At 43.8% G+C, this 25,470-nt stretch overlaps 1 protein-coding gene across 1 annotated transcript in view; it reads right to left on the bottom strand.

Moving 5' to 3' along the window:
- NUP133 (nucleoporin 133) overlaps window positions 1–25,470 on the bottom strand; it is a 456,783-nt gene that overhangs the window by 152,470 nt on the left and 278,843 nt on the right. Inside the window, exon 16 of the mRNA XM_063917554.1 lies at window positions 20,062–20,184. Within this exon, the coding sequence (XP_063773624.1) occupies window positions 20,062–20,184 (123 nt within the window). The remainder of the gene's footprint in view (window positions 1–20,061; window positions 20,185–25,470) is intronic.

Here is a 25,470-nt window from a genome sequence, read left to right as displayed (position 1 = left end):
ACCCTGGACTCTAAGCTATTTAATCGTTCCAGCATAACATTGAACTCAGACTCAGTGCCATCCCACAGCATAAATATGTCGTCTATAAAACGTTTGTAATAAATAATTCTATTACCATAAATAGGCAAAATATTAGTTGTCTCGTATTGATGCATGAAAATGCCTGCATACACAGGGGCCACATTCGACACTATGGCCGTCCCTGAAAACTGCAGGTAGTGATCACCTTGATACATGAAATGATTATTGGTCAAGATTAGCTCTAAGAATTCTAGAAGCCCCTCAATCGGAATGGCCGATGTACCTGTTGAAATAAGTAAATTCCTAACCGCTTCCAATCCCAAAGCATGAGGAATAATGGTGTACAATGATGACACATCCAGTGTCACCAACAACACTTTCTCATCAATGTCACCAATTTCCAAAATCTGAGTCAAGAAATCACCAGCGTCCTTTATATAGCTCGGGATAAAAGGGATCAACTCGTGTAGAAACGTGTCCACAAACATCGCTAGCGGTTGCAAGAGGGACCCCCTGGCGGATATAATCGGTCTACCAGGAGGGTCAACCAAGGTCACTATGTAACAATGATAAAATTGTCATCAGGCCCGCCGACAAAGGCGGGGCCGTAGTGATCCAGAACTCTGCGGACTATGATGCAGAGGTGAGGCGTCAATTATCTGATCTTGACACTTATGTTAAATGTGAATGTAATCCTATGCCACTGATTAAAAAGAAGGTCGACTCCCTGGTGGATAGATCGGTTAGCCAGGGGTGGTTAACTGAACAAATATCCCTTTTCTTGAAGGTGGATTTTCCCATTTGCCCTATGATTAATACCCTCCCAAAAGGTCCATAAGACCTTGGTTGATCCTCCTGGTAGACCGATTATATCCGCCAGGGGGTCCCTCTTGCAACCGCTAGCGATGTTTGTGGACACGTTTCTACAGGAGTTGATCCCTTTTATCCCGAGCTATATAAAGGACACTGGTGATTTCTTGATTAAGATTTTGGAAATTGGTGACATTAATGAGAAAGTGTTGTTGGTGACACTGGATGTGTCATCATTGTACACCATTATTCCTCATGCTTTGGGATTGGAGCGGTTAGGAATTTACTTATTTCAACAGGTACATCGGCCATTCCGATTGAGGGGCTTCTAGAATTCTTGGAGCTAATCTTGACCAATAATCATTTCATGTATCAAGGTGATTACTACCTGCAGTTTTCAGGGACGGCCATGGGGTCGAATGTGGCCCCTGTGTATGCAGGCATTTTCATGCACCAATACGAGACAACTAATATTTTGCCTATTTATGGTAATAGAATTATTTATTACAAACGTTTTATAGACGACATATTTATGCTGTGGGATGGCACTGAGTCTGAGTTCAATGGTATGCTGGAACGATTAAATAGCTTAGAGTCCACGGTGCGATTCACTGGACATGTGAGCAGTAGCTCAATGAACTTTCTGGACTTGACAATCTTCCGTAAGGGCAAAACACTGGGTACCACTTTGTTTAGAAAGGAGACAGATCGAAATACAATTCTACACGCTACAAGTAATCATCCACCTGCGCTCAGGACGAGTCTACCTATTTCACAGTTTATGCGAGTTCTGAGTAACAATACAGAGCAAGAAACTGCAGAAGTACAAATTTCAGAAATGAAGGCTCGCTTTGTGGAGAGAGGCTACAAGATGAGCATGATCAACTCATGTTTGGATAAGGCTCGACTAAGATGTATTGAGCCAAAGATGTCGAAAAAGGCACAAATGATATACGTTACACAATTTGATGAAAAATCAGCAAATATTGGTTCATCATTGAGGCGGCATTGGCCAATAATAAGTTCTGACCCTAAGTTAAAGGGTATGTGTGAGCATCTACCGATGATGGCATTCAGACGAGGCCGCAATTTAAAGCAGCTTTTGATGCATCCGATAAGACAGAGTACCAACGCGGATGGCGGATGGCTAAATCCACAAAAGAAGGGCTGTGTCAGATGCCTAGGATGTACTACGTGTCGTTCAATGCTGGTTGGAGACAAGTTTCCGCATCCCCTGAGTGGAAAACCTATTAACATTAGATTTAGGCTTCATTGCCGCCTTGACCATGTAATATACATGTTGTTATGCCCATGTGGCCTCCCCTATGTGGGGATGACCACTTGTACGTTCAGGGAAAGGATGGCGAATCACCGCAGCTCAATCCACCAGGCACTCCTGACGGGACGAACAGATAAGCCTGTGGCTCAACAGTTTTTGCAAGAAGGACATCAAGTAGCCTCTCTTAAGTGTCGTATTATAGATTGGATCCCGATACCCAAGAGGGGTGGAGATGGATCACTCCTTTTAAAGAAACTAGAATCAAGGTGGATCCATAGACTGGGTTCGGTGGCACCTAATGGACTCAGCGAATCTAATCCTTTGAATCTGTTTCTGCGTTGTCGAAGTCAGAAAATATTACAAAACACACATTACATACAAACACCACATAGGTGGCCTCCGTGTGCACATATTCGCAAATTGCGTATGGTCGCTCCCGCGGTCCTACGCATTAGAGCGTGGTATGAGTAATTACAGTGGAATTTGTACTCTCATGAAAAAGCCACAAAGACATATCATAAATCTAATATGTATATTGTATAAATCCCACACTGTCTGCTTTTTCTTCTAAATAGCATGAAGATCAGTCACACATAAATTAAAACTCCCAGAGACTAAAATACAATGGCCTTATTTACACGAAGCTTTGAAATTCTATGAAGAAGGCAAACACCTTTGTTTACTAGGATAGCAGAGTTTCTATTTAAAACAATGAGTACTGGATTGTCATTGTCTCACCTGAAGACAAAAACAAACGAAGAGACAATACCCAGGAACCGAAGCTGTTAGAACTCAATTAACAATAGCTAACCAAAACACAAACCAGACATTTAGAAATCTAAGATATTAACATTCATAGTCTAAACTCTTGGAGATGTATGTGTTTGTATATATATAATTCCTAACAAATTGTAATAGTAGGAGTATGTGTGTGTGTGTGTGTGTGTGTGTGTGTGTGTGTGTGTGTGTGTATGTATGTATGTATGTATATATATATATATATATATATATATATATACATATATATATATATATGAGTATATGGATATATGTGGATATATGTATAACTTGAGGATGGAAATAGATAATCATATCATGTGTGGGATCATATTGTTCAGAGTCACGTAAACATTAATATGGTGGGAATAAGAACATTATTATATATTACCACATTAACATATAAGGATACTATTACAGAGGGAGACACGTTGGATTTTTTCATTGGGTACACTGTCCCCAGGGGGCCTCAATGAAAATTTAGGATTACAGTGTTACTTATAATTATATCTATTGATTTTTCCCCTATTAGGGTGCTGTTACAGTTAGCACAGCTGTTCATATAATCAGGGTTTCTCTCGGGTTAAGGGGCGGGGTGTGATATTGGGAATCAGGGGCATCAGTCCCTTGCAACTGCTCTTTTAATATATATGTTATTATGTTGTTGATTTATAGTTATGTCTATCGGCTTATTGTTTTGTTTTGTTTATATTTCTAGGTTGTCTTGGTAACCTCCCTGTGCCATGGACCAATCGACTGCACAGGGTCCAGTGACGCGTATGTACGCTTCCGGCCGGGGTGGACAGTGGAGTTGAACGAAGGAGCGTCCCGTTGGCATGGTGATGGTCCGGCGTGAGCTCCAGGTGTGACGTCATCGGCGGGCGACTCTAGTGCGCAGCGGGACTCTCGGGCGGACGTTTGGCGCCGTGACACAGGCGAGTATAGCTGTGTTTGTATGTCTCATTACTGTTTGGTGGGTATATAAGGTTTTATTGTGGTTTAGTTTGGCTTGTTAGGCCCTGAGGACGGGGAGTTCCCCGAAACATGTCGGAATAAACAGACCGCTTTTTTTCACATGATTTGAGTCTGCTTGAGTGCCGCCTGTCTCCATCTTATATTACCACATTAAGTTATTAATAATACCAGATTTATGTATGATTAATGTGATGGGTTTAACTGGTCATGGGGCGGGAACTCAGATGCAAACAACAGAAACCACATCTCAAGTCCTAGCCATCGCCCACTTCTTGAGCTGACCAATGGTCCCCGGTGCACATGATATGTCCCAACCCCGAACCAATGGAAGAAGAGCACACAGTGTCTATTGTATTATGCTTTGATCTACTGTATAAAGAGCCAGCTGCAGGCCAAGTCACTATCACAGACTCTGAAGGTCATCACCCGTGATGACTGAGGACCGGACCGGGAAGCGCAGGCGAAACTAAAAGTATGTAATATTGAATGTAGCCATTTACTCTCTTATATTGTATTGTAACCCCCTTTCAGCAATAATCCACTGTGGTGTCGGAACCCAGCGGTAAAATCACAATTGGTGTCGTGTCTTCATTGCTGCTAAGGTTTGAAGTGTTATATCATTGCATTGCATTACTGTAAAGGTTTAAAGTGCATCTCTGGGTGTGTGCGCGCTGTGTGTACTTTGTACCCCCAGCGCGGCGTATGTACGCAAAGTCCGTACAGTGATACGGGACTCCGTAAGCAAACAGTGTATAAAGTACGTAGCGTGTGTACTAAGTTTAGCGGCCGCAGCGGTCCCATGGTAAAGTGTATTCTAAGTGTGTATAAGGTATAGTTTTCATTCCTGTAAGATAATCAGTATTATCAATTGGGGGCTCTCCGGTTTTCCACATTCTTAATGCCTAACAGGTCACAGCAGACTTAATCTATCAGCATAAGGGTGGACAGAAAGTATCCTACATATCCTTTTCTTGGTCGGTGGATGCACTGAAAACCCTTCTTAATTGCGGATTAGATGGTGTCTGCTCTGTATGGTTTGTAGAGATGCTGGTAGAACTCGTAAGGTAAACAAAAAAAAAAGCTATTTAAAATCTGTGAAAGTTTTTTTGGCGCCAAAACCGTACACAGCACCCATACTCTGCATACTCTCTCATATTGTTGCCATAACATTCAGATTGCTAGATTCATTTAAACCTATGTGAAACAGGAGATATTTTTGTTGCTATATAGTTAAAACTAAAAATAAATGTTAAGGAAGTAAGTGTAAGACACACACACGCAGCCTGGCCTAGTTGTAAAGGTTTATACAGAAAGAAACTGTGTGTTGTGTTAAGTGAGCGATTATAGTTAATATTGCTCACATTGATAGAATTGTGTGATTTGTGCTATTGCGGACGTACGGTTTTGTACACGTGTCTCGGACAAAGTACAGGACTGCGTACGCAGCGTAAGAGACACGCACGATCGCATGCTTACGCAAATTGCATAGGAAGTACGGTCGCTAAGTACAAATTACACAATAGTTCGTTTAGTTTAAAGGTGGGACAGTAGCCACGGTACAATAGCACCAAACTACCCGGTTTCTAAAGAAATTTAATATAAAAACAAAATTTAGTATAAATAAAATTTTTTTTGAATTGCCTCTGGGGGTAAAGCTGCCAACTTGAATGATTCCTAATTTTCTGTACAGAAAAATAAAGTGTATTTGAGTGAGCGAATGCAGGAGTGAGTGGATACTGAACCCAAGAACTAGGTGGACACACTGGGTTAGTAGAGGCCCGGTGGCGTAGGGTTCGCAACCCTGCGTTATTAACCAAGTGGTCTTGGTGGTATCCCATACAACTCTAGGTGGTCTGCTAGGTGGTCTACAGCAATCGTAGGGCATATAGATAACTAGTATCTATAGGCTGTGCTATTGCATCACATGTCCGTTTGTTCTGCACAGAGCAACGTGATATTATTGTGTCATATGCGCTGTGGAAGAGCATACGCAGACGTGATTGTATAGACAAAGGGGTTTTTCTTTGATAACTTCGGGAAATCTCCCTGGTGGGCTTCACTGGAAAGGGTGAAGGATAGTTATCTAATTTCTCTGTTTTTCACCCTACAAACAATTCCAGTTGAAAGATACCGAAAAGGAAATTTTCACTGCCTCTCTCAGGAAAATATTCCAAACAGAACTTCCACCGAAAGAAATTACGGTGTAAGGTCTGATAGGAGCCCTAAGTTGGGTACATTGCGATCCGCTATTAACAGTGTATCGTTGTTTTGGCCAGCATGGGCGCGAGCGAGTGGAAGGCGCTCAGGTATACTTCCACCGTCTACTTATATTGAGTATTTTGGTGTTTGTGGGATTTTTTTTAAAGATATTAGAAGAGACCCACAAATATGGGAGCCAGTTGCTCAAGCAAGAGACGTTTAGACAGGGTTCAGGCAGAATTGTGGCCAAAAGGCTCAGCAAGGTTTATCATGTGTGAAAAATATGGTTCACACACACCGAAGTCTTATGCAATGAGTGGATATGTATGACTAACAATGATAGGGAACCATTCCCTAGGGTGGGCAGCTTTGAACCAGAGGTACTGCAGAATGTAAGCAGTAGAATAAGTCTTCTTAAATCCAGAAAATAAAGGATTAGACATAATGATTGTTTAAAATTATGGCAACAGGAGGGGGATATGCAAAGAGAACAAATTCGTAAAACAGGTTCAAAACCTAGCGGGAATGAGAACACAAACACACCAGTGTCGACACAGGTCGAAGGGGAAGAGATGGCTACAGTCAATGGTATATCCGTAAATGATAGTAGTATGCAGAAACAATGTATTAACCCTAATTTTTGCCAGATGTATCCTGTTTTGAAGTCTTTTCAAGGTTATAGGTCACAGGAAGATGAAGGATCCAGCCAAATCGCAGCTCTACTCCAAGCAGTCACTTTGCAGGAAATTCAGTTGGGGCCTGTCCAACCAGGTAGAGCAGTAACAGTATTCCCCAATGAAAGAACTGGTGAGGTCACAGCTACCGGTAAGTGTGAGACAGTTCATTGCACAGAGACAACACCACCTCACAGTAAACCAATTAGGAACGGAACGGTAGAATTACACCCTGTCTTGGAAATAGTAACTCCCAATGGGGGAACCGATAGTCAGGGAGTAGTCCTCACCAGGAATAATGCAGTGTATTGCCCGTGGCCCAGAGATGAGCTGCAATCAATCATTTCAGAATTCCCCGACCCTCGGAAGCATTTAGCCAGATGTCAGAAATTTATCAGAGATATGGGTAAAGCGTATGAACCGACAAACACACACTGGCGGATAGTTTTGAAAGCGTGCCTACCCCCTAATATTGACACCCAAAAATGTATCACTGATTGTAGATTAGAGTCGGATAGTCTTATGACTGACAGAAACAACCAGGAAAATATAGAACGAATTAATAAGCAACTAGAGTTGTGTTTCCCCATTGAGTGGAGAAGAATTTTCTCCATAAAACAGAGGGAAAATGAAATGATATCTGAATATTTCCATCGGGCCCTGAAAATAATGGATAGATACATTGGGGTATCAGATACAGGGAACGATGCAAATTATAGGGAAGTGGCTGTCTCTGTGCTAATGGACGGACTCAATAAGACAGTAAGGGACAGGGTACAAACATCTTTGCCTAATTGGAAAGGGGTCACAGTAGCTTGTCTTAGAAGGTGCGCAATTGTACACCACAAGAATATTGTTAGGCGTAGAAAACAACAGGAGGAGAGGCGGAGGATTGAAAGTATACAGGCCCTTACACCAAAGTCTCATCAACCTAAACCCCAAAACACAGATAGTAAGAAAGGACCTAGGATATGCTACACTTGTAGGAAGGAAGGGCATTTTGCCAGAGATTGTAGGTATAGTAGAACACATAGCCAATATAGACACCTAGACAGAGAAAACGAGCCACGTTATTAAACACATAGACAGGATCAAGGGATATATAGTAAGGAATCACGAGCCATATAGAAAACACAGAGTCGGTTAATGGGAAGAACAGAATAAATGCAACTTTACCCTTTTGACAGAACTTACTGGGGTTAGGAGGAGGCCTCTAAACTTCTGCCTCTCTCTCTAGCAGAAGTGACCTCTAAGTAACTTAGCAGGAGTTTTGTTAGAGATGGAATACATATAGAGTGCTCCCGCCCAGGAAGCACAAAGTATGTTGGATACCCACGAAGACTAATGTTGCATTTCACTGTTTTAGATGCATGTCCATCACAGGTAGAGGAAATTATCTCAAAGATACCGGGTTCCCTATGAACTTAGAATGGACAAGACACTGGATTGATGGCTGGGATAGTCCCAGTAGAGATATAACACACACAGAATTTTTTTCTAGGGGAACAGACCGATTAGGGAATCATTCCCCGTAGTGCCCAATCCAGATGTCAAATTTGATAAAATCTTCTTTGCCTTTACCAACTTATCTGTAACTAAACTCTATGTGATGTGTCTTCAAAGTTTCCTCTTCATCTCTTACGTTCACCGACAGGGTTACAGTTCAGATGCCACAGGCCTACTCTGTCTTTCAGAGTTCTGCCCAAATCCAGTATATCTCACCAGCATAGGGACACCAGTATCAGTGTGCCTGGTCATGCACAAAGGGTGGAGAATGGGAATACTGGTGAAGGGAGACTGAATATAGACACCGATATGCACGATGGCGTGACAGCCTGATGGTGAACGCAAATCTGAAAAATTATTTTTATTATTTCCTTTCTCTTTTCACTTTCCACAGATGGTTTACTTCACACAACTGATAATACATAACAGTTAAACACATTGAAATGCAAGATTTATGTTCAGTACAGAAAGGTCGCTGACCCGGAGAGAACTCGTGACAAAGAGCAGAGTGTAGAGAACATCGTATCACTGGAGTGTCTGTTCCGGGAAAGCTGAGAGGCAGGACTGTTGAGACGGCACCTGAGCGCGGAGAACAACAAGACCAGAGGCGGTTGTCGCACCAGTTTCTCTTTTTCCACCTCCCACTACCCTCCTTCTCTCCCCCCCCCCCATCTTGTCTCCCTTCTCTTCCCTTAACTAGATGGATCTACCCCAAGAGACTGCATTTCGGGTTTTCCTGTTAATCCTGTTGTTGACCAGGACAGTCTGTCTCGGTGAGGGTCCCAGAGAGGTCGAGCAAGGATCTGGAATGGGTTCTGATGGCGAGGATGGATTTGTAGAATCTCAGGAGCAACACATCACTCGACCAATGGCGGGTATCAGAAGCGCTCTGGTAGTCAGGGAGCTCGGAGGCACTGTGAAGGGTTATTGTCTGAGGAAAATTGCATTTGTAGGAATTGTGAGAATATAGTCGAGGATGGGTGCATCCAGAGATGTCAGTCCAGCCTTAATATCGACATGGACCGGCATCCATTGAGTGATTACCACTCGCTAGTGGGTAAGGTCTTAAACCAGACAGAATGCAGGGTGTGCTCACAGGTACCTCGAGGTCAGAACAAGTCAGGATTAGTACCATACCCTTTAGCAATAGATGAGGTACTCGAATTACGGGGTGGGAAACCGGTGGACAAGAAATTCAATATTTCTAGGCCCCCTAGTTTGAAGGTCCACCAGTATCATGTAGATAGATCCTTATTATGTTTCAATATTTCCATTTACCAAAAACCGGGAAATTGGGAAGTGACGTGGAATAACCAGACAATGACCTTTTCACACAGAGCTGATAGGATACCCATAGACTCTGAACTTGTACGCCAAATAGCCAACAGTGGAAGGTATTTTCGGTATAGGTATACTCGTGGAAGTAAGACCATGTGGGTTGGAAAAGTATCGCCAGGGTATTGTGCTCATATCATCCAGCCCGATACTTGTACTGAGCAGATGGGAGAACTAGGGATTGTGTTTTTCACGTGGAAAGTTTGTAATATGGTGATGTCATATTCTGTCCCCTATGTTCTCCCGGATGATGCCTATTTCATATGTGGGAGGAAGGCGTACAAGTGGCTTGCCCCGAGCTCAGAGGGATTGTGTTATATAGGAAGAGTACTGCCAGAGGTCATGACCATAACCCATGATAAGATGAAAGATGTTCACCGCAGTGCTCAGGCTCCTTATACTCATACTCACTATGAACACATCGTCAAGAGACACGTCATAGATAGGACAGAGCACGCAGCCTCTGATTTGATACACGAATCCTGCGGGATTCAATTCCTTCTCGCATTAGATATCACCCGTACTGCCAGAGGAATTATAAATTATGGGTATATCCATGCGCTAGCGAACTTCATAGATAATATCACTGAGATGTATGACGACACCTTCAGGTATACGGGAAGGGAGTTACAAGCTTACAAAAAGGAACTGATTCAGCACAGGATGGTCCTAAATTATATCACAGCCGTGACGGGTGGGTACTGTGTCACTTTGGCAACTCAATATGGTGTGAAGTGCTGTACGTATATTACAAACGGCACTGATGACCCATCCGAGATTATCGATCGAAAGATGGACGATATCTTGCAGTTGAAGTGGGAGTTCCGGAGGAGACACAACCTTACCCTGACTGCTGTGGGTAATGAGCAGACTGGCTGGGTCTCATGGTTGAACCCACGAAATTGGTTCTCAGGATTAGGAGAGTGGGTTAAAAATGTTATTATGAGTGTAGGGAAGTTTCTCCTTTGTATCCTGGGAGTCGTCATAATTATTGACCTGATATTTAGGTGTTCAAATTCTGACGCGGCGCAAGCACGGCACAAATTTGATGAGTCTAAGGAGCGAGGGCATTGTTATAGCGGCAGATCTAATTTACGACCCATCCATAGAGACAGTGTTATGATAAGGATTGCAAATGAATTCCATGGCCTGTTTCTTTCACCCGTTTTTCTTTTGTCTCCCCCTCTGCCCAGATACACCCATCAGGAAAAGACATCCGCCCTACCCAAGAATGTTTATGTAAATGTAATGTGAATGTATTTTAGATATGTGTCTTATCTTCATCTCTACAACCTTCAGTTAATGACACACAAAGTCGACAGGTGATATCCACATATACTAGCACTCACATATGTTCCCCCTCCATGTATCATCAACTAAATGTGCACCCCATTTGTTGGAACAAGAAGCCGAAAAGAGCTTGGTAGTGTTTGTTGGCCCACTTACAGACCCTTAATACGGGATAAGAAGGATTTAATGTATACTTCGCAATACCTCGAAGCTTATTTAGAACATATACGCGCACGATGATACATGCATCCATACATACATGCTTTTTACTATCCCACTAGGTCATACATTTCCCACCTACAACTCACCCCCGACCTTCCAAATTTTCTGTAGATATTGTATAGATTTTTTTTTCCTGTTTATTGATTAGTTAGTGGCAGTTATTGATGACTGCCAAAGGGTGGACTGTCGAAGTCAGAAAATATTACAAAACACACATTACATACAAACACCACATATGTGGTCTCCGTGTGCGTGCGTGTTCGGCTGTGCGTGCACATATTCGCAAATTGTGTATGGTCGCTCCCGCGGTCCTGCGCATTAGAGCGTGGTATGAGTAATTACAGTGGAATTTGTACTCTCATGGAAAAGCCACAAAGACATATCATAAATCTAATATATATATTGTATAAATCCCACACTGTCTGCTTTTTCTTCTAAATAGCATGAAGATCAGTCACACATAAATTAAAACTCCCAGAGACTAAAATACAATGGCCTTATTTACACTAAGTTTTGAAATTCGATGAAGAAGGCAAACACCTTTGTTTACTAGGATAGCCGAGTTTCTATTTAAAACAATGAGTACTGGATTGTCATTGTCTCACCTGAAGACAAAAACAAACGAAGAGACAATACCCAGGAACCGAAGCTGTTAGAAACTCAATTAACAATAGCTAACCAAAACACAAACCAGACATTTAGAAATCTAAGATATTAACATTCATAGTCTAAACTCTTGGAGATGTATGTATATGTATATATATATATATAATTCCTAACAAATTGTAATAGCAGGAGTATGTGTGTGTGTGTGTGTGTATGTATGTATATATATATATATATATATATATATATATATATAGGAGTATATGGATATATGTGGGATCATATTGTTCAGAGTCACGTAAACATTAATCTGGTGGGAATAAGAACATTATTATATATTACCACATTAAGTTATTAATAATACCAGATTTATGTATGATTAATGTGATGGGTTTAACTGGTCATGGGGCGGGAACTCAGATGAAAACAACAGAAACCACATATCAAGTCCTAGCCATCGCCCACTTCTTGAGCTGACCAATGGTCCCCGGTGCACAGGATATGTCCCACCCCCGAACCAATGGAAGAAGAGCACACAGTGTCTATTGTATTATGTTTTGATCTACTGTATAAAGAGCCAGCTGCAGGCCAGGTCACTATCACAGACTCTGAAGGTCATCACCCGTGATGACTGAGGACCGGACCGGGAAGCGCAGGCGAAACCAAAAGTATGTAACATTGAATGTAGCCATTTACTCTCTTAAATTGTATTGTATTATTTGTATTGTAACCCCCTTTCAGCAATAATCCACTGTGGTGTCGGAACCCAGCGGTAAAAATAAGAATTTACTTACCGATAATTCTATTTCTCGTAGTCCGTAGTGGATGCTGGGGACTCCGTCAGGACCATGGGGAAATAGCGGCTCCGCAGGAGACAGGGCACAAAAATAAAGCTTTAGGATTAGGTGGTGTGTACTGGCTCCTCCCCCTATGACCCTCCTCCAAGCCTCAGGATACTGTGCCCGGACGAGCGTACACAATAAGGAAGGATATTGAATCCCGGGTAAGACTCATACCAGCCACACCAATCACACCGTATAACTTGTGATCTGAACCCAGTTAACAGTATGACAAACGTAGGAGCCTCTGAACAGACGGCTCACAACAATAACAACCCGAATTTTGTTTGTAACAATAACTATGTACAAGTATTGCAGACAATCCGCACTTGGGATGGGCGCCCAGCATCCACTACGGACTACGAGAAATAGAATTATCGGTAAGTAAATTCTTATTTTCTCTAACGTCCTAAGTGGATGCTGGGGACTCCGTCAGGACCATGGGGATTATACCAAAGCTCCCAAACGGGCGGGAGAGTGCGGATGACTCTGCAGCACCGAATGAGAGAACTCAAGGTCCTCCTCAGCCAGGGTATCAAATTTGTAGAATTTTGCAAACGTGTTTGCCCCTGACCAAGTAGCAGCTCGGCAGAGTTGTAATGCCGAGACCCCCCGGGCAGCCGCCCAGGATGAGCCCACTTTCCTTGTGGAATGGGCCTTGACAGATTTAGGTTGTGGCAAGCCTGCCACAGAATGTGCAAGTTGAATTGTGCTACAAATCCAACAAGCAATCGTCTGCTTAGAAGCAGGAGCACCCATCTTGTTGGGTGCATACAATATAAACAGTGAGTCAGACTTTCTGACTCCCGCCGTTCTTGAAATATATATTTTCAATGCCCGGACCACGTCCAACAACTTGGAATCCTCCAAATCGTTAGTAGCCGCAGGCACCACAATAGGCTGGTTCAGGTGAAACGCTGACACCACCTTAGGCAGAAAATGAGGACGCGTCCGCAGTTCTGCCCTGTCCGTATGGAAAATCAGATATGGGCTCTTATATGATAAAGCCGCCAATTCTGATACTCTCCTGGCTGAAGCCAGGGCCAGTAGCATGGTTACTTTCCATGTAAGATACTTCAACTCCACCGATTTGAGCGGCTCAAACCAATGGGATTTGAGAAAATCCAAGACTACATTAAGATCCCACGGTGCCACTGGGGGCACAACCGGGGGCTGTATATGTAGTACTCCTTTTACAAAAGTCTGGACTTCAGGAACTGAAGCCAATTCTTTCTGGAAGAAAATCGACAGGGCCGAAATTTGAACCTTAATGGACCCCAATTTGAGGCCCATAGACAATCCTGTTTGCAGGAAATGTAGGAATCGACCCAGTTGAAATTCCTCCGTAGGGGCCTTCCTGGCCTCACACCACGCAACATATTTCCTCCAAATGCGGTGATAATGTTGTGCAGTCACCTCCTTCCTGGCTTTTACCAGTGTAGGAATGACCTCTTCCGGAATGCCTTTTTCCCTTAGAATTCGGCGTTCAACCGCCATGCCGTCAAACGCAGCCGCGGTAAGTCTTGGAATAGACACGGTCCCTGCTGAAGCAGGTCCCGTCTTAGAGGTAGAGGCCACGGATCCTCTGTGAGCATCTCTTGAAGTTCCGGGTACCAAGTTCTTCTTGGCCAATCCGGAGCCACTAGTATCGTTCTTACTCCCTTTTGCCGTATAATTCTCAGTACTTTTGGTATGAGAGGCAGAGGAGGGAACACATACACTGACTGGAACACCCACGGTGTTACCAGAGCGTCCACAGCTATTGCCTGAGGGTCTCTTGACCTGGCGCAATACCTGTCCAGTTTCTTGTTGAGGCGGGACGCCATCACATCCACCATTGGTTTTTCCCAACGGTTCACAATCATGTGGAAGACTTCTGGATGAAGTCCCCACTCTCCCGGGTGCAGATCGTGTCTGCTGAGGAAGTCTGCTTCCCAGTTGTCCACTCCCGGAATGAATACTGCTGACAGTGCTATCACATGATCTTCCGCCCAGCGAAGAATCCTTGCAGCTTCTGCCATTGCTGTCCTGCTTCTTGTGCCGCCCTGTCTGTTTACGTGGGCGACTGCCGTGATGTTGTCCGACTGGATCAACACCGGCTGACCCTGAAGCAGGGGTTTTGCCAGACTTAGAGCATTGTAAATCGCTCTTAGCTCCAGTATATTTATGTGAAGAGACATCTCCAGGCTTGACCATACTCCCTGGAAGTTTCTTCCCTGTGTGACCGCTCCCCAGCCTCTCAGACTGGCATCCGTGGTCACCAGGACCCAGTCCTGTATGCCGAATCTGCGGCCCTCTAACAGATGAGCACTCTGCAACCACCACAGAAGAGACACCCTTGTCCGTGGCGATAAGGTTATCCGCTGATGCATCTGCAGATGCGATCCGGACCATTTGTCCAGCAGATCCCACTGAAAAGTTCGTGCGTGGAATCTGCCGAATGGAATCGCTTCGTAAGAAGCCACCATCTTTCCCAGGACTCTTGTGCATTGATGCACAGACACTTTCCCTGGTTTTAGGAGGTTCCTGACAAGTTCGGATAACTCCCTGGCTTTCTCCTCCGGAAGAAACACCTTTTTCTGAACCGTGTCCAGAATCATTCCCAGGAACAGCAGACGTGTCGTCGGGGTCAACTGAGATTTTGGAAAATTCAGAATCCACCCGTGTTGTTGCAGCACTAGTCGGGTTAGTGCTACTCCGTCCTCCAGCTGTTCTCTGGACCTTGCCCTTATCAGGAGATCGTCCAAGTAAGGGATAATTAATACGCCTCTTCTTCGCAGAAGAATCATCATTTCGGCCATTACCTTGGTAAAGACCCGAGGTGCCGTGGACAATCCAAACGGCAGCGTCTGAAACTGATAATGACAGTTTTGCACCACGAACCTGAGGTACCCTTGATGTGAAGGGCAAATTGGGACATGCAGGTAAGCATCCTTTATGTCCAGGGACACCATAAAGTCCCCTTCTTCCAGATTCGCTATCACTGCTCTGAGTGACTCCATCTTGAACTTGAATTTTTGTATGTACAGGTTCAAAGATTTCAGATTTAGAATAGGTCTTACCGAGCCGTCCGGCTTCGGTACCACAAATAGCGTGGAGTAATACCCCTTTCCCTGTTGTAGGAGGGGTACCTTGACTATCACCTGCTGAGAAAACAGCTTGTGAATGGCTTCCAATACCGTCGCCCTGTCTGAGGGAGACGTTGGCAAAGCAGACTTTAGGAACCTGCGAGGGGGAGACTTCTCGAATTCCAACCTGTAACCCTGAGATACTACCTGCAGGATCCAGGGGTCCACCTGTGAGCAAGCCCACTGTGCGCTGAAATTCTTGAGTCGACCCCCCACCGCTCCTGAGTCCGCTTGTAAGGCCCCAGCGTCATGCTGAGGGCTTTGCAGAACCCTGAGAGGGCTTCTGTTCCTGGGCAGGGGCTGCTTGCTGCCCTCTCTTACCCCTTCCTCTGCCCCGAGGCAGATATGACTGTCCTTTTGTCCGCTTGTTCTTATAGGACCGAAAGGACTGCGGCTGAAAAGACGGTGTCTTTTTCTGTTGGGAGGGGGTCTGAGGTAAAAAGGTGGATTTTCCGGCAGTTGCCGTGGCCACCAGATCCGATAGACCGACGCCAAATAATTCCTCCCCTTTATACGGCAATACTTCCATATGTCGTTTGGAATCCGCATCACCTGACCACTGTCGCGTCCATAAACTCCTTCTGGCAGATATGGACATCGCATTTACTCTCGATGCCAGAGTGCAAATATCTCTCTGAGCATCTCGCATATAAAGGAAAGCATCCTTTAATTGCTCTATAGTCAATAAAATACTGTCCCTATCCAGGGTATCAATATTTTCAGTCAGGGAATCCAACCAGACGACCCCAGCACTGCACATCCAGGCTGAGGCGATGGCTGGTCGCAGTATAACACCAGTATGTGTGTATATACTTTTTAGGGTAGTTTCCAGTCTCCTATCAGCTGGATCCCTGAGGGCGGCCGTATCAGGAGACGGTAACGCCACTTGTTTTGATAAGCGTGTGAGCGCCTTATCCACCCTAGGGGGTGTTTCCCAGCGCGCCCTAACCTCTGGCGGGAAAGGGTATAATGCTAATAACTTTTTTGAAATTAGCACTTTTCTATCTGGGTTAACCCACGCTTCATCACATACATCATTTAATTCCTCTGATTCAGGAAAAACTACAGGTAGTTTTTTCACCCCCCACATAATACCCCTTTTTGTGGTACTTGCAGTATCAGAGATATGCAAAGCCTCCTTCATTGCCGTGATCATATAACGTGTGGCCCTACTTGAAAATACGTTTGTTTCATCACCGTCGACACTAGATTCAGTGTCTGTGTCTGGGTCTGTGTCGACCGACTGAGGTAAAGGGCGCTTTACAGCCCCTGACGGTGTCTGAGACGCCTGGGCAGGTACTAACTGGTTTGCCGGCCGTCTCATGTCGTCAACTGATTTTTGTAATGTGCTGACATTATCACGTAATTCCATAAACAAAGCCATCCATTCCGGTGTCGACTCCCTGGGGGGTGACATCACCATTTTCGGCAATTGCTCTGCCTCCACACCAACATCGTCCTCATACATGTCGACACACACGTACCGACACACAGCAGACACACAGGGAATGCTCTTATCGAAAACAGGACCCCACTAGCCCTTTGGGGAGACAGAGGGAGAGTTTGCCAGCACACACCCAAGCGCTATAATATATATGGGAACAACCTTATATAAGTGTTGTTCCTTATAGCAGCTTAAATATATCAAAATATCGCCAAAAAATGCCCCCCCTCTCTGTTTTACCCTGTTTCTGTAGTGCAGTGCAGGGGAGAGTCCTGGGAGCCTTCCTCACAGCGGAGCTGAGCAGGAAAATGGCGCTGTGTGCTGAGGAGAATAAGCCCCGCCCCCTATTTCGGCGGGCTTTTCTCCCGGAGTTTTAGATATCTGGCATGGGTTAAATACATACATATAGCCTCAATGGCTATATGTGATGTATTCTTTTGCCATAAAGGTATTAAATATTGCTGCCCAGGGCGCCCCCAGCAGCGCCCTGCACCCTCCGTGACCGCTTGGTGTGAAGTGTGTGACAACAATGGCGCACAGCTGCAGTGCTGTGCGCTACCTTCATGAAGACTGAAGAGCCTTCTGCCGCCTGTTTCCGGACCTTCAATCTTCAGCATCTGTAAGGGGGGTCGGCGGCGCGGCTCCGGGACGAACCCCAGGGTGAGACCTGTGTTCCGACTCCCTCTGGAGCTAATGGTGTCCAGTAGCCTAAGAATCCAATCCATCCTGCACGCAAGTGAGTTGAAATTCTCTCCCCTAAGTCCCTCGATGCAGTGAGCCTGTTGCCAGCAGGACTCACTGAAATAAAAAACCTAAAAACTTTTTCTAAGCAGCTCTTTAGGAGAGTCACCTAGATTGCACCCTGCTCGGACGGGCACAAAAACCTAACTGAGGCTTGGAGGAGGGTCATAGGGGGAGGAGCCAGTACACACCACCTAATCCTAAAGCTTTATTTTTGTGCCCTGTCTCCTGCGGAGCCGCTATTTCCCCATGGTCCTGACGGAGTCCCCAGCATCCACTTAGGACGTTAGAGAAATCACAATTGGTGTCGTGTCTTCATTGCCCTGCTAAGGTTTGAAGTGTTATATCATTGCATTGCATTACTGTAAAGGTTTAAAGTGTATCTCTGGGTGTGTGCGCGCTGTGTGTACTTTGTACCCCCAGCGCGGCGTTTGTACGCAAAGTCCGTACAGTGATACGGGACTCTGTACGCAAACAGTGTATAAAGTACGTAGCGTGTGTACTAAGTTTAGCGGCCGCAGAGGTCCCATGGTAAAGTGTATTCTAAGTGTGTATAAGGTATAGTTTTCATTCCTGTAAGATAATCAGTATTATCAGCGTTGAGGAAGTATTCTTTTCTCTCCTTCTTGTTTTCTGGTGGCATACCTTATAGATTGTTTTTAGAGCGTCTGATCGACACAGTTTTGACTCACATGCACATCTTTGTATGTACACGTTTGTGTACATGTGTAGCTTTATTGATAATTAACAATAATACATATTCAAGAACTGGTGCTAATAGATTTGTTATATCTAGAGATTAAGACAAGATGAGTGTTGTGTTTGTCTATTTTTATATATATCCCGCGGCTGCCCAGTGTGGGATAGGATGGAGGTCTCCAGATCTTTAATAGATTGTAGTTGCTTAGTAGTATTTTAAAAAATTTGTTTGGCTTGGTATCTTATAGTATGGATACACCATTATATCTCCACTGGCAGGGGCCGGTTTATATTTGGGATGTTTTTAACTGTTTTTTGACTGGCTCTTACACCCATTGAACCAGTGCTCATTCGTGTTGTCCATGATATATATGAATACTCTGATAATTTGTCCACGATTAGATTTGTAGATTTAAGATCTGGCTGTTGAGATACCCTGTAATAACTATTTAGTATGGCGCTACCTCACTTCCGCCCGGGCGCCGCTTGCGGTCCATGGGCCGGAAGTGTTGCGCGTTGCCTAGCAACAGACCGGAAGTGGCCTGTGCTGCTAGGCAACATAGGTCTTGAGGCGATGCGGGCACTGGGAGGCTCGGAGGACGGATGCGTCTGCCGGGACGGAGTGGCCACGCTGGCGGGTGTAGTTTGGAATGTATAAAAAGTACGTGATTACAATACGCTGTGGACAGTTATACACGGATGCGCACTGAGTTTTATGTCTATACAGGTGTGGATAATGCTTTGTTTGGAAATATTGACATATGTTAATTTGCTCATTGATGATGTCATCTATGGGCGTCTTTGGCGACAATTTTGATTGTTTGGGGGTGTATATAGAGCCAGTCAGGCATGACCAGCTTTACTGCTGGGTGCCTGGGATTAGGTGCTATTTTTGACTGCTTGCTATACAGTTACTGTGATTTGCCTCCTGGGGAAGGCCCGGTGTGGGCCGAAAGCGCTTGAGGATACTATCGCATGTACCAAGTGGACGATGTAACGTATATCAAAATAAATGTGATTTTCTTTTGCATAATAAGAAAAATCTGGAGAGTGCCTCTATCAATTTTCTATATCTACAATGCTTTGTCATTAGAGTGGACACCCCAGTTGTTGCCTGTTTCTGAGGATGAGAGTGCGACCTAGCTTGGATAATATATATATATATATATACACACATACATACACACACACACACATATATATGTATACACACACACACACACACATATATATATATATATATATATATATATACATACATACATACACACATATATATATACATATATATATATATATATATATATACACACACACACACACACACACACACACACATATATATCTATATATATCTATATATCTATCTATATATATATATATATATATATAAAAAATATGTATATATAGTTGTGGCATTAAAAATAAACCTGCTCATAATCACATTCACAATTTGGCCAATGGTAGGCTAAACCAGGCTATATAAGATGCACATTACAGAAAAGCTGTCTAATACCTTCAGAATCATGTTCACATCAACTACTATATTTGCCCATTCTATAGTGTCCATCATTGTATTTTGTAAATCGGCTTCCTCGTTTTCGATAAAGCAGTCAAAGATTGAATCCATCTGTGAAACCTGTGTTGAATAAAGTATTCACATAGTTTATCATTTATAACAAGTAGGAGCTAGGAAATATACATAAGTAATTTACCATGGTCAACTAACTAAAAAGTTTAATTTCACTTAACAGCCAGAAGTAGAAAGACACTCTCTATTAAAAACTGATGACCAACTGTGCTTCAGGGGGAAAAGGTTATTTTAACCTATGTCAAACTCATTTCACTATAGCTTCAATCCATGTACTGTAAAAAGTGAGATGCTATTTAAAGGGCCGCCGCTAATCCTTACATACAAGCTACTAACAACAATGACAAAGAATACAATTGTCAAATATATTTAAGATATTTTTTGTTTAAGGAATTCAGACCTGTTCTGCACAGGTTAGTAAAGGTTCTCACTATAGCAGGGAAACAAAACACTGCTGGTTCAGCTGCTATAGTGGCATAAGTCTTGCCTAATGCTGGCGTCAACTTGTTTCTGTGGGAACCCATTATTTTTTTGAGGAGTATAACCAGCCTATGGGGATGATGTACATTCATCAAGCAGTGGAGAAGTGTACCAGTAGAGAAGTTGCCCATAGCAACCAATTAGTTTATACCTATAATTTTATAATTGCTATGGGCAATTTCTCCTCTGCTTGATACATTAATACCTAAATCATATGTGCTAGTGTTGTTAGCGCTCTTGGAGGTTGGAGACATGGGGTCATATGTATGATCCTCCGTTATGTGGGAGAAGTGGTATCTGTGCACATTACGTGCGCTGACACCGCTTCTCCCCCATGTATTACTGTGGCGGTGTAGGGCAAGTAACAGGAGTGCTATATTGGCGCTGCAATCTTTAACATATTGCACCGATGCGTGGGGCAATGTATGAACAGTCAAAGGCACTGACTGTTCCTACACCTGCAGCTATCGATTTCAACAGCTGCAAGTGTCGTTGCCCCACTGACCATGGACGTGCAGTGAGGTAAATGGCACCATGGACGTGCAGTGAGGTAAATGGCTCAGGAGGCACTGGCTAGCACCAGAGCCAGATTTACAGACAATATATGAGCCAAGGAGTTTATTTGGGCATTATACACAGGTGAAGCAGTATAGACTCATGGAGATTTGGTGAGTTTTGATCAGAGATGTGCTGAAAATGTAGGCGCACCTGCCATAGACTTTTTACTCCAGAGGTATGGACTATAAAAACAATTAGAATAATACAAAGACATTTCCAACCTATTCTTTGTGTTTTTCATATTCTTTCTACAGTCAAAACTCTGGCGCAAACATTTGTATTGCAAACAAAAGAACGAAAAAGTATTCCAAAATGGGGCACTCATTAAACTGATTGGACTGGTATACCTAGTTATAATCTACAGTGAGGCGCCCCAATAAATTTGTAATAAAATATAACCTTTATTAATATTTGTATAAAATACTGTACAGTCTCTGGTTTATTCTCAACTGTTTGTACAAATATTCTTTGCAAGCTATATACAGTATTTTATACAAATATTAATAAAGGTTATATTTTATTACAAATTTATTGGGGAGCCTCACTGCAGATTATAAGTAGGTATACTAGTCCAATCATTTTAATGAGTGCCCTATTTTGGAATACTTTTTCTTTCTTTTGTTTACATTATTAATTTATTCCAGGGAGCACCCCCATTTGGTAATAACAAGAGATTTAACAATAGGATAATTCCCCCCAAATTTTTTATATAAGGAATATGGGAGAAAACCGATTGGTATAATAGATTATCATTAAGGTCTGTGCGGACTTTCTTTTAGAGCAAACATTAGTATGACAGGAAAGTTTCTGCCTCAACTCACTGCACGTCACTGCCATTGACAGCCACTAGTGGCTGCTGCGGCTGCGCATGGGAGATCTTGCGATAGTAGCGAGTTCTCATGCATGCGCACTGGAGCTGGCTGGGTGTAAGACACAGCGAATCAGCACTAGGCTGATGTGCTGTGAGGCACTGGCAGGGATCGCTGGAGGGGGGAAGTTTCAGTCCACCACTCCGGCAAACTAGATGATCTAATCACTAGTGCTTCTTAATTCGCCTCAGTAAAGAGGTGAAGCAGGAAGAATCTCCATGCCAGTATCATACATCACCCCCATGGGGCTAAACGTAATAGCCTGAGAGAATCAGAAAGTGCGGGATTTCGTGCAAGTCTGCCCAGATTTTTAAAGCGGCAATCATTTACTCTGCAAAACCAACCTGGTTATGCCGCGTAAATGAGTGTCGCTTTAACAATCTGGCCAGACTCACACAAAATCCCGCACTTCCTGCTTCTTGCAGGCTATTATATTTAGGCCACGCTATCTTTTTTTTTTAAACATTACATTTTTATTGAAAGGTGAGAGGGAAGAAAAAAAGGAATCCTCCTCTCTCTTTTTTGTACAAATAAGTCAGGGGAACAGAAAAAAAAAGAAGTAGGGAAAACATTGGGGGAGGGTTCAGAGTCAGACATAAAGTGAAATACACTACAATACATGGTTACATACTTTTGGTGAAGTGTACAAGAATACACTGTAAATATCTACGATAAGCACATATGCATAAATAGGCTAATGCACAGGATACAGAGAGAAATAGGCGGTCAGGGGACATTGAGCTCATTTAACTCTGTCACAGCAAATAGCGGGGCAACTACAAAAGAAGAATCTAGTTCGGTATTATATGTAGACCATTTGGACCATTTCATGAGAATAGAGGAAGTAGAGGGCAAGTATCTGGCTTCAGCTGTTTCATAAACAAAATGCCTATGGACTTTTTGTTGTATAACTACCAGGGACGGGACATTATCTGTTTTCCATAATTGAGCTATAGCAGCTTTAGTGGCAACTAAGATCTGGCCCAAGACGTATCGGTCGCCTGGAGGGAGGTGGTCTGTATGAAGGTGGAAGAGCGCTAAAGCGGGGTCCATAGGGATAGAGGAGCCTAAAACCGTATTAATCAGTTGGAACACATCACTCCATAGGCGGTTGAGTAAAGGGCATTTCCAGAAGACATGAAAGATGTCTCCTGTATATCCGCAGTTTCTCCAGCAGAATTTGGATTGTGAGGGCCAGATTCTGTGTTGCTTTTCTGGGGTAAAGTAAGCCCTCTGTATGAGCTTAAAGAACATTTCAGAGTGGTTTATGCATTTTGAAATTGTGAAACAGGATCTAAATATTTCGTCCCAGTCCTCATTCGAGAGGGCTCTGTTTATGTCCCTCTCCCATAGAGTCCGGGCCCTCAATTTGCTATGTGTGGAGTTTGCTAATTGGAGTTTATACCACCAGGAGATCCCGCCCCTATACCTCGGTGACATCAAATGGAGCTTAATATATGCTGGGAGAGAGGGTCTAGTGCCATCAAACTTAGGGAAGGAGTGTATCCAACTCCTCAGCTGTAGGTATTTAAAAAAATCTTGAGACCGTATGCCATATAGCTCCTGTAATCGGGAGAAGGGAGCCTGCCACATACAAGTCACTTAGGGAGGAGAGGCCTTTCCTCCTCCAGTCGCTGAGGTCTATATTAAAAATCATTGTAGAGAAGGAGTCTAGCGATAGAAGGGAGCATGGCAAAGTAATCTCATCTGAAGACCATACCAACTTGTGCCACGCACCCAGAGTAGTTTCAACTGACTTACAGGACCTTCCCTTGGCTTTCGTAGCGGAAGGAGGCATCCACAAGAGATCAGGGAGCGCAACCGGGTGCATGCAAGTGGCCTCCACCATCACCCATGATTTCGGATTCTCAATGGTGAACCAATCCCTAGTTTGGTTCAAGATACAGGCCATATGGTATAGTTCCAAATCTGGAAAAGCAACGCCACCCGCACTTTTGGGCAAAACCAGGGTCTTTTTAGCAACTCTTGGCCGGGAGCCTCTCCAAACATACTTGGTTATGATTTGATTAAATTTAATATATAACAGCTTGGGGAGGGGCCTCGGTATGGCACGAAACAAGTACATAAGTTTGGGGAGGAGCACCATTTTAGCCGCGGCAATCCGACCTAGCCAAGAGACCTCATGCATCATCCATTCCCCAGTCAGCTCCGCAAAAGCTTTTAATAAAAGGTTGAAATTACGATTAATCAGCTCCTCCTCTACCCAAATGAATCCCTAAGTACTTCAAGGAATGGGTCTGCCAGGCATATCTGTGTAAGTCTTTCATTCTAGAGATCGCGTTTAAAGAAATGTGGAACGGAAGGGCTTCCGTTTTAGAGGTGTTGAGTCTATAATATGAAACGTCTGAGTATTGTTGAAGGACCGAGTGCAGGGTCAGGAGGGAGTCTTCGGGATCTGTTAAGCATAGTAAGACATCGTCTGCAAATAGGCTAACTTTATGTGCTACACCTCCTATAATTGGTCCCTTAATCGAATCATGAGATCTGATCCTAGCAGCCAGGGGTTCAACTGCCAAAATAAAAATAAGAGGGGATAGAGGGCACCCCTGTCGGGTGCCGTTAGAAATATCAAAACTCGGAGAGGTGCATCCGTTCACTTAAACCTTTGCCGAGGGCAAGGAGTATAATGCTAGGATAGAGTCCATGATCTGTCCGGCGAAGCCAAACTTCTCCAGCGTCAGCTGCATGAAATCCCAATTTAGTCTATCGAACGCCTTCTCGGCGTCCAATGAGAGAACTAGAAGAGGTTCCCGTTTTGCTGAGCAGTGCTCAATGATGTCTATTACCTTCCGTGTATTGTCCGGGGCTTGGCGGTTCGGCACAAAGCCAACCTGGTCAGGGTGAATTAGGGAAGGGAGAAGAGGACTAATACGATTAGCGACCATTTTGGCGTATATCTTAAGATCTGAGTTCAGAAGAGCAATTGGTCTGAAGTTTTGTACAGAGGTATGGGACTTCCCTGGTTTAGGGATGGCTACAATTTGAGCTTCCAACATTTCTTTGGGGAAACTACCCCTCTCTGAGGCCTCATTGAACACTGAAAGCAAAACCGGGGCCAGACTGTCTCTGAAGGATTTATAAAAAGCTGAGGGATAGCCATCCGGGCCCGGTATCTTATCTTTAGGTAAAGAATCTATAGCTACTTCTATCTCGGTTAAGGTCCAGGGGGAACCAATATCTCTACACATTTCTGGAGACAACGAGGGGCGCTCGAGACTATCAAGAAAGTCCCGGATGGCACCCCTAGTGGGCTGAAAGGTAGAACTGTCGTCTTTTAAATTGTAAAGTTTAGAGTAGTAAGTCGCAAACACTGTCGCAATTTCATCCGGATCATGGACTCTAGCACCCTTATCCGAGTAAATAGTATGTATCTTACCCCTAAGCCTTTCTACCTCGTAGTTTGCTT

The sequence above is a fragment of the Pseudophryne corroboree genome, chromosome 4 (assembly GCF_028390025.1).
Source record: "Pseudophryne corroboree isolate aPseCor3 chromosome 4, aPseCor3.hap2, whole genome shotgun sequence".
In the NCBI taxonomy this organism is placed as follows: Eukaryota; Metazoa; Chordata; class Amphibia; order Anura; family Myobatrachidae; genus Pseudophryne; species Pseudophryne corroboree.
Note: the sequence above shows the minus strand (reverse complement) of the source record. Positions and strands in the feature narration are given on the sequence as shown.